At 36.5% G+C, this 11,067-nt stretch overlaps 1 protein-coding gene across 1 annotated transcript in view; it reads right to left on the bottom strand.

Moving 5' to 3' along the window:
- Positions 1-5,062: 5,062 nt before the first annotated feature.
- Positions 5,063-11,067, bottom strand: part of LOC128642893 (cholesterol 7-desaturase nvd) — an 89,544-nt gene continuing 83,539 nt past the window's right edge. Inside the window, exons 6-7 of the mRNA XM_053695766.1 lie at positions 8,822-8,998; positions 5,063-7,916 (exon numbers count right to left, since the gene is read on the bottom strand). Of these exons, the coding sequence (XP_053551741.1) occupies positions 7,755-7,916; positions 8,822-8,998 (339 nt within the window). The 3' untranslated portion in view covers positions 5,063-7,754. The remainder of the gene's footprint in view (positions 7,917-8,821; positions 8,999-11,067) is intronic.

The raw sequence follows: 11,067 nt of genomic DNA, 5'->3' as shown, positions 1-11,067 counted from the left end.
GTTTTTGTTGACTATGTAAGGCTTTTCTTTTATGCTCTTGGACTTTCCTCCTTAATTTGCGGTAAATGACGGTCAGCAGCTTCTTCGTTTCAACACTTGAAAATCCTCAAATGGTATAATGGTCCGTTTGTAGAAGTGCGCGCACTTATTTTGAAATAACCGCTCCTACCGTTCAACCAATCAGCCTTCCTTTTTGCTTTGCACTGATCCTGGCTTCTTGGTATACGGTTCTGGGAGCACAATAGTGGTACATACGGGCTCTCAATCAGCCTCTCCTTGCTTTGCACAAAGCTCACAGGTGCTGGGAAATCAGTTCATCCACGCGTATCGGCTCTCGTGGGGCCTTTGTCAAGCAAGGAGAGGCTGATTGAGAGCCCGTATGTACCACTATTGTGCTCCCAGAACCGTATACCAAGAAGCCAGGATCAGTGCAAAGCAAAAAGGAAGGCTGATTGGTTGAACGGTAGGAGCGGTTATTTCAAAATAAGTGCGCGCACTTCTACAAACGGACCATTATACCATTTGAGGATTTTCAAGTGTTGAAACGAAGAAGCTGCTGACCGTCATTTACCGCAAATTAAGGAGGAAAGTCCAACTGTTGATGAGATAGCCCGGCGGTTATTTAACAGTGGAACCAGACTGTGCTACACCGAGGGGGTACTTGGTGAGTAAGAACTGCAAATATAAAAGCTTGCCAATATCGCTGAGACCCTTATCCAGCTTATTAGATTAATCTTACACGCATTAATACTGAAAAGATTAGTCTGGGCTGATTTGATGTAACAAATTGGAAAAGTATCTTAAGTTGCAACTTCATTACGTTTATCCGGAATAGGAGCAAACCAGAATCTCACTAATACTATCGCTGCAAGGTTACTAAAAGGGACTTTGAGAGCTGGTATCTTTATTATACTTCTAATAACTTTTATCACACGGATCACCTCTCACCTTAATTTTTGATGTTTGTGATTTTAATATTGTATGTAAGGTATATCAAATTGTTTTTTAGGAATTTATGTTAAATTTGATTTTTTAATATCTACTATTTAAAGTTTTAGGGGCACCGGTGCAATTCTAACTTGAAATGTCCTAATGTTTTACTAGTCTATGTATTAATAATAAAATATTGACATTTATTTAATATACCTGTTTTTTAAGTTTATTTATCGTTTTTAGAGCTGAGTGAGCTTGGTAACATTAAAATATTGCCTTTTCACAATAGGTTTAGTTGTGTTTTATATTCTTTCACATTAAATTTCTATTTGGAACTTTGGATATTGTGACTCGTACTTTTAGATATATTTCATACCCAAAATCTATTACTCCCACAGTTAGCCTTTACTGGCGCCACCCACAATCTTCTTTTTCAGTTTTTCAACTTTTTCACACTTTGTGAGGAGTGTGAATAGTGGGCAGGCAGTAACTGTTTTACTGAGCTCCCTGACACATCCACTTTTTACTGTTATATAATAAGCCAATTAATATATCTTCCCTCTTTATCTTTTATAGTTTGCAATTCTATAAAGGGAACACCCCTCTTAAATATGATGCCTACTCCCTGTTTTTTATGTTTGTTGTGTGAGGCTCAGTAACATGTGCCAAACAGGCGAGCAAAAGTTGAGGGTTCCCTCCCTTTTCTGAAGTCAGTTTCCTGGAGAAACATCAAATCAGTCCCCTGGCTACGACATTCTCTCAGAACCGCTGACCTTTTGTTTGGGATATTAAGACCTTTAGCATTCACAGAGTATAAGTGTAGATCGTTTGTGGGTGAAGGATGAGTCTGATGTTTAGCCACACTCATAGTGATATTTTGAACTACTGAATATCATGTGTAAACTCCCTACATGAGAGCATATTTTGAAATTCTGTTTGGGACTGTAGGACAAGACAGGATCAACACCTAAAAATAAAAGGGTTAAAAACAAGGGATAAATGAAGTATAGGTCAAAGAATAACATGTCTTTCAACATGAGGTAGCATGTCTTTAGTTAAGTCTCCGGCTCTTTCATTTTGTTATAAATAAGAGAGGAATTTCCCAAAGTGTTTTATAATATGTTACCTGTGTGTGCAACCAATTAAAAAAAAAAAACATGTTATTGCTTAATAAACCTTTAAGCCCCTGATTTATTGACAGTATCAAAGAGGTTGTGGTTATATTGATAAACATCCTCAGAGTTGGCCCAATTTTTCTCTATCGGTCGACTTCAAGGTAATGGTTTGGTTATATAATAAAACAATCTATCATCTACGTTTACAAATGGTGAACCAACTTAACAGAGTGTTATTTATAAAGGTGAAGCAGAGAACTAATCTTTATGGTGAGAAGAGTCTCAGTTATTTTGTAGTTAAAATATCTTAATTGTCTGCCGAGTGGGTATTAAAATTACTCTTGTTGCAGGGTTTTAGCTCAGTATTGATATTTTTAACTTAGTAGACCGTTAGATCTATGACACTTTACTGACATTAGGAGTATTGTGGTTGTGAGTTGAATACCATCGTGTAGAACCTGTTATTTTATCCAACTGATATCAGTGATTGGCGTTTTGATGGTTAATCATAGCCACCGTACATCTATATATACTATTGTGAGATTCCTAACAAACCCTTGTGGTATTAACGAAAGTAATACAGTAACTATAGCTCTGTGGTGAAATTAAGTCTCCCTTACATTATAGTCACATAGGTTCCTAGTTATCCATGGGACAACTCCAAGTAGCCTCTGTCTATTCTAGTTGAAGGCGTTCTACCATATATCTATATATGCTAATGTGAGACTCCTATCAAAAACCTGTGGTATTTACGGGAGTAATACAGATAATTTAGCTCTGTGGTGAAATGATGTCTCCCTTATGTTGTAGTCACATGGTTTTTAGTTATCCGTGCGACAGCACCAATTAGCCTATGAGAGTTCTAGTTGATGGCGTTCTACCCAACACTCCTGTCTATAATACCTGTCACGGCTCAGGCTGTGTCTTTGTAAGATAAACATAAATTCTCTAAGCAGTACCTTATCTATTAGCTACTAATATGATTCTCTTAATCTGAACCATCTGATTGTCTCTCAGAGCATTAATCAAAAATAAACACACAACATTCTAACAACAACATTAAATATACTTATCAGTCCATATAGTGTCAGCTGAAAGTGTTTCCTCTCAGGACGACAGCGGAAGGAATCAATCCCGCTGAAGTATGAGTGTTCAGGAAACAGTTGTGGAGTCTTCCTCCTTTTTCCTCTTGTGTTGGGCGGTAGCCCACTGTGTTCTTTGAGGCAGAGGGGCAGCCTTTCGATGTGATGTTGAAGCCTGCAAGGTAACTTGTGGAAAGTCAATGTTTAGTCATTTAGAGAAGGAAGCTAAGTCACTTGGTATTTCACTCTTATTTCTTGTAGGCTTTGGGTAATGAAACAGATTTCTCTACGTTTTTCTATAGTAGTAGGACTGATATCTTGAAAGACTTGGATACTGTAGGTTTGGAACTTGATTTCACGCTGTAATCTGACTTGTTTCCAAATTGCCTCTTTATCCAAATAGTTGGCAAATTCTATAATTATATCTCTTTGAGGTTTTGGAGGAATTTGGCAAGGGTTTCAGTGCCCTGTGGGCCCTCTACATAGATGTTTCAGATAGTTTAAGGCTTGGTATTATATATTCAAACAGTTGCAAAATATATGAGGGCAGTGACTCTCTGGTGGCCTCTTCCGGTACTCCCCGTATCCTCAAATTGCTTCTCCTGTTGCTGTTATCCAAGTCTTCCACTTTTAACTGGAGAGGCTGGATAACCGTTTCATGCCGTGTCAGTTGATGATTGACGTCAGATTCTATATTATTTAATGTATCCTGGCCTTCCTCTAGGTATTCCAGTCTGGACCCCATTTCACTGATATCCTCTCTCAGGGAAGACATCTCATTTTTAATAAAAGATTTCAAGTCGGCGAGGTCTGATTTAGAGGGAAGTAGTGATATGTTAGATTGGATTTAGTTTAATTGATCCATGTGCGAAGTTTGGGTGGAAGACATTGAGTCTAATTGAGAAGTGTCATTATTGTTGAATGTTTGTGTATGTTCCAGCACTTCGTTTAGGAAAGGAGGAGTTCATAGTGGTTGTACCTGCTAGTTTTTTCTCTGGCTTAGCATTTCTTTTAGAGGCCATTTGAAAAAGTTGCAGTTCCGGTATCAAAGTCTCCAATATATAAATGGTTTTGTTTTAATAAATGATGAATTGGATAAAGGAGCTAGAAAAATTGCCCCCCAAAACCTTTACCCCAGGGTGTCCAATCAAGTGTGTCTAGATAAGGCTTTACAGTAATGTAGGTTGTGGCCCTCTGTTTATTATCTAGTTAACTCGTTTTCTCTCAAGGTACTGGGTTCTGGTGTTATAATGCGGCCTTGATATCAGTGTGGCTAGCCTAATATGGGGCAATACACCCAAAACAACCTTTGACTCGTGAGGGCTGAACTCATGGGATGATCCGATTAGACGTGTAAGTTTTGCGGCTATACAGTTCTCCTGCCGCACTTCACATAACTCTCAACGTGGTCTAAGGTAATGGCGGCGGTCACCGCGTCACTTACCCGACTGATCCGGAGCACCTCTGCTTGTTTCTCCTCTGTTTTGGGTGTAGATAGGGCTGTGTTGGAGCACAGTGATCACTGCGATACTTATCGCTGAGACCTTTTTATTGCCGGCTGTGAGAGATTACCTCCGCTGGTATTGCTTTTTCCCGGTAGGAGGCTGAGGTTGTTGGACAGCCACATATGTCGGTTCTTTAAGTCAGTATCTTTCTAATGGCTAAATTTTGGGTATCTCCCTCTGATCAGTACTCAAGATATGAGCCGGGAAACCTAAGACATGTCACGGAGCTTGCTTAGAGTGCGGCCATGTCCCTGCACAGCTACGCCCCGCCTCAGTCCTGCATAGATTTTATGTGGAGTTGTAGTTTCTTCCAGTGTAATTTGTCCATAACTGATGGCGAGCACTCTTAATACAGATAAAGTGTACACAAATTATATTGCAGTTGCCGGAAAATGGATCGATGTATTACAGAATTAGTTTTAAACACTTTATTTTTTAAATATGTTTATTGATCAGACATAAAAAATATAAAACACTGAATAACATTTATAAAAGTAAAAAGGCAAAAAGGGTAATAAGATAGGATGGTTGCTACACTTGAGATAGTTTGTCTTGCTCAAAAAAAAAGTGGCCCCATTCAATCAATGGCTGCACTGAGCACACATCACAACAGGTACAAAAGGAACAAATGCCATTTGTAAGGTTAAAGAATAGTTATCAGAATGTTACACATTGTCCACAAACAAAGCTAATATATTTAAACCAATGCAATCAGTGCTAATCCCTTAAAGAAACATCAAACCCAAAATTTTTCTTTCATGATTCAGATAGAGAATTAAAAAAAAAAAAAAGTTTCCTATTTACTTATTTTATCAAATTTGCTTTGTTCTCTTGTTATGTTGAAGAGAAATCCTAATAAAGTGCACATGTCTGGAGTACATCATGACAGGAAATGGTGCGGACATCTAGTGCACTTGCTAAATGTATAGCATTGATGCAAAACTACTGTCATACAGTGCTGCAGACACGTGCACACCTCTTAAACAAAGAGAATTTGGTGATGGATGTAAATTTGTTTAAAATTGTATGTTATCTGAATCATTAAAGAAAAGGGAACTTTATGAGTAATGAGATTAAATAATGCTAGTGTGGAGTAAAGATGGTAATTAAGGAAGAGATACCTAGGGCAGGGTAAAAACCACCAGGGGGGAGGGGCTTCCTATTTACCATTGGTTGTGTATTTTCGGTTCCTCAGTGGCTTTAATGATCTGCTGTGGAATTGCTTTAGTTCTTACAAGCATTGCTGCTTAACATTAAAGTGACATTCTGAAAACAAATTATTCTGGGTCCCTATAGCAGTTTGTAGTGAAACTTTGCATTACTTTCTTTATATATATATGGCTCGCAACTGCTTACAGGGTGACAATCTTGAGGCTCTACAAATGTCATCCCCACACAAGTTATAAAGAAATTTGATTTTATATATAAACCGCCAGAATATTTTGACATAAGACCCAGAATTATTCTTTCATGGTTCTGACAGAGCATACAATTTTAAAACAACTTTTACAATTCATTTCATTTATCAAATCTGCCTAATTCTCTTGGTATCATTTGTTGAAGGAGCAGCAAGCACTACTGGGAGCTAACTAAACAAATCTGGTGAGCCAATGAAAAGCAGCATACAAATGCAGCCACCAATTAGCTGCCAGTATTGTATCACTTCTCCTTCAGCAACAGATAGAAAGAGAATGAAGCAAATTAGAAAAAGTTGTTTAAAATTGTATGCTCTGTATGAATCATTAAATATTTTTTTTGTGCTCCATGTCCCTTTAACATTACTAAATCATTCCTTTAAATCTGCAAAGATAGGATTCCAAAATAGAGGAACAAAAAAAAAAGCCTCAATCAACAAAACTATACTGCTCTAAATTAAATCGGATTAAGTCCCTTTCGTTCTTTTTTTTTCCTTACTGTTTATACTCCTAACGCAGCAGTAGCATTGAAAGTGTAAACAATGATAATAAATAGACTATCTTTATGCGTATAGCACAAATGGTAAAATTACCACACAAGATCTGCGTATAAATTAATTCACTTAGTCGCGCACTTCGCTTTTATTTAATGTAGGTGGATTTGGCATCCAGGATTTCAAAGTATTTGTAAAAAAAATTTTGAAAAGTTGAAATCACAATATGCAGCACACAATTCAAATGCTAAATCTCTAAACTTCATATTCATTAACATAAATGCAATTCATCAATATACAACATACACATTTTATAGGATCAACAGCTATAAGAATAAGAGAAGGTACAACTGCAGACTTTTTTAAAGTACATAAAAAAAATTGCAATAAATTATTTCATACAAAAAATAGGAACATATTTTTTTTTCAATGAAAATATATTATACTAATCCTCTAAAACCCTTTGAATTGTAAATCCTGTATATACAAATGAAAGGTTCTACGTAATAGGAAGCAAACCATATGTACAATAATGAAATAAAACATTTGATGCAATATTCAGAACACAGACAGCAACGTTCCACCAAGCATATATGTATATTTTGGTATTAAGCTGCTGACTGGCTTTTTTTTTTGTTATAAAAAAAATATATAAATATTTTGTGATGTTAAATATTTCTATTCTAAAGCCAAAAGTGAAATATACAAATTTGCATATATATAACATTCCAGTCAAACTTTAAATGCACATAGATTAATTCAATATTTGAATAGAACAATATTTCAAGTATACATGTATTAGCAAAATACTTCTAGTAAAAGTTAGCCCTGTTTTAGTGTTAACATTTTTGCATGTGAAGCATAGCTAGAAATTGTCTGTGCACCAGCATTTTAAATACTGCAGCTATTCAGAGCGCCAGTGGTACAAGCAAGTCTGAGCAAGTGCTGTGTTTAAAACAGTGCATACTTAAATACACTTTTGAAAACGTAAAAATGCTTCTAGTAAAAGCTATAGCTAATACATATATATTACAAAAATGTTTCTATTCAAAACTTTAATCCATCAATGTGGATTCTAATTTTGGCGGAATGTCTCTTTAAGAGTAAAAAGAGAACAAAGTTTGGCTAATATTCAATAACTTTATAAAACACTATTCTCTGAAATTCCACAGTCGTCTTTGGTTGTTTGTGTGACTCTCAAGCTCTAATTTCACCACTCCAAACCCTCTTGTTGAAATGTGAGCCGTGGGCTATTTTCGCTGTAAAATTGGGCAAACCAGCGACGGTGTTTCTGAATGGCAGCATCTTCCTTTACCAGCAGGGGCTTCGAAATAAATTTCTTATTATTCCAAATCATTACATCACGTTCAAACTAAAGGGGCAAAAAAGGCAAAGAAGAAAAAAAATATTACATGTGTGTAAGTTTCACTCCCAGAGTCCCAACACCTTCAGTCCCCAAATATTCAGAAAATATGCCTGAAACTAGTACATAACAAAATTAACAGTCTACTTGAAAAGGTTTTATCCATTCCCCAGTTTTCCTCTGATAACCTTATATCCAAGCCACTGCAGACTGCCCCCTTATCTGTGCTATTTACAGACTTGCATTTTAGCCAACCATTGCTAACTCATAAATAACTTCATTGTAGTGAGCACAATTTTATATATGGCACATGTGAACTAGCACTGTATAGCTGGGGGAAAAAACTGTCAAGGCATACTGAGATAAGAGGTGGCCTTCAAGAGCTTAGAAATTAGCATATGAGTCTACCTAGGTTTAGCTTTTAACAACGAATATCAAGAGAACAAAGCAAATTTGATTAAAGTAAATTGGAAAGTCGTTTAAAATTGCATTCCCTATATGAATCATGAAAGTTTATTTTGGATTAGACTGTCCCTTTAAGCTTTCACAGTTCATTTATAGAATTAAATTAAATATACACTTTGCAATTTACCTCCATTATCAAATTCCGTGCAGTCTTTTCAAATGAGCATTTTTTTTTCTTTTACTGACAGATTTCAGTGCTTTTTTTGCATTTGAGGATAATTCTACTAAAATCTCATGGTTCTTTAGGGAGCAGACCTCATCTAAATAGTGTGAAATTAAAAAGCACTTCCCCTTGCCTAGCTATCAGTTTATTAAACAGCAGATACAATCCTAATCTGTAATTAAACAATTCCTTAGTGCACAAAAACATTACAGGCAGCATGTTCCTTGTAGCGTCTAATTACCTTCTAGATCACTGACAATATTCTGATGAAACCATTACTACTAACCTGAATGCACTCTGCCTTTAAAATTAATTTTGGTATGATAGATGGTATATTTTTCTGGTAATAAATGCTATGTGAGACTTTCTGCAGCAGAGGTTCCAAGGGCGTTACACAGTGAAGGATTACACCACTACCCAAGAACGAATGTTTAAAGTTCAAAAAAACGATTCCAGGACCAACCTGTGAAATAATAAATAAATAAAAAAAAAATAGTACTTAGAAAACTTGTTATAAATTATCTAAAACCTGCACAGATATTTTTTTAAAAAAATATATGCTACAGTTAGCTCTGTTAAAAGTAACAAAATAAATGTGGTTATTTGGCCTCAGAGCACAGATTCTAACTTTGCAATGGGTTCATAAAAAGTGCTTACTTGTAATTAATAGGAACACAAAACCCAATTTCTTTCCTGGCATGGAAAGTCCACAAATCCATTCAATTACTAGTGGGAATTCAACTCCTGGCCACCAGGTGGAGGCAAAGAACACCCCAGTAAAGCTAAAAGTATCCTCCCACTACCCACAATCCCCAGTCATTATTTGCCTGTGTAACATTGTAGGTGATGTGCGGAGGTGTCTGAAGAAATCAAGTTGTTAATCCTTTAATGGGTACCTTTCCCTGCAAGCAAGGATTGGGGTTATGCTGTGTCCATATAATTCTCTTTAGTAAGAGTAATGGTAGCTTTTAGCAGTTAGAAGATGGCGAGGGGGTCTTTATTTACCTTACAACATTTTTGCTACCCCTATATAGAAAACCAGGGTTGTTACAGTTTTTTTCTTTATCTACAGGTCTATGTCAGTGAGGATTCTGTCACACCGGTTTACTGTACCTGCCCTACAGCGGATCCACAGGTAAGTGCTTTTACATTCTAGTTGAGAAGGATGCAGCACTTAGGAGTTCCTTGTTTAAATAACAAAAAAAAAAAAAAAAAGGATACTTAGAACGTGGATACCTATGGTACTGAATATCCCTTGGGGATTTATTGGGCAGCAGTTCAGGGCACTGTTCTGTCATGTGAAGGCTTTTTTATTTTGGCTATGGGGATTTGTTTGCACAAGTTTACCTTTTATTTAGTTTGGGTAATATGTCTTTAAAAAACGTTGTTGAACCGCACCTTACTTTTGAATTTGCACTCATGTGACTGCTCGGTTACTGCCTGAGTGCTGAACAGTTTATTTCTAACCAGCTGTTTGGAAGCCGGATTTTCTCGCATTAGATATTTTTTCCTGCCTGTCGCTTCTCTCTGATGTTTGCAGCTTTCTAGGATCTGCAGTTTGAACAGGATTTATCTGCTGGTGTGGATTGGATTCATGGTTACCGGTTGGGTGAGTCTATCCAGCATGGCTGGGGTGTAGAGGCAGAGGCGTAGCTAGAAACTCCAGGGTCCCGGTGCAAGAATAAATAAAGCCCCCCCCCCAGGTCAGACATTCATAAGGACCAACAGACACCTATGTGCACACACATTCTGCGATATTGATATTTCACAAGATATGCTGCTGGAGAGTGTACTTGCTGGCACAGTATGTGTGATTGATAGATATGCTTACACATGGGTTGAAAAAGTTGCCCAAGAACTAGTGGTTCCATGAAATTTCATAGTGATCCCATTTTTTTAACTTCATAATTTTTGCGTCGCGGAATGCGTAAACTTGATATTTCATGATACATGCTTGTATTACACATTTGTATTAACAAAAATACACTTTCTATACACTCAAAAATAAGATGAAGCTCTAAAAGTGCTTGAGAAAAACTCCAGATTTTGTACAACTCTGCTTAAAAGGACCAGTAAATACAGTAGATTTGCATAATCAACAAATTAATGATACAAAGACAATGCAATAGCACTTAGTCTGAACTTCAAATGAGTAGTAGATTTTTTTCTGACAAATTTCAAAGTTATGTCTATTTTCACTCCCCCTGTATCACGTGACAGCCATCAACCAATCAAAAATGCATATACGTATAGTCTGAATTCTTGCACATGCTCAGTAAGAACTGGTGACTCAAAAAAGTGTAAATATAAAAACTGTGCATATTTTGTTAATGGAATTAAATTGGAAAGTGGTTTAAAACTGCATACTCTATATGAATCATGAACTTTAATTTTAACTTGAGTGTCCCTTAAAAAAAAAAAAAAAAAAAATTTCCCTCAAATTAATGCAATAAACCTAGAGGTGAGAGTGAGAGACACACACCCACAACACACATACCATACAAACCAGACATCACACACTCACATACAGTG

The sequence above is a fragment of the Bombina bombina genome, chromosome 12, assembly GCF_027579735.1.
Source record: "Bombina bombina isolate aBomBom1 chromosome 12, aBomBom1.pri, whole genome shotgun sequence".
NCBI lineage: Eukaryota > Metazoa > Chordata > Amphibia > Anura > Bombinatoridae > Bombina > Bombina bombina.
Note: the sequence above shows the minus strand (reverse complement) of the source record. Positions and strands in the feature narration are given on the sequence as shown.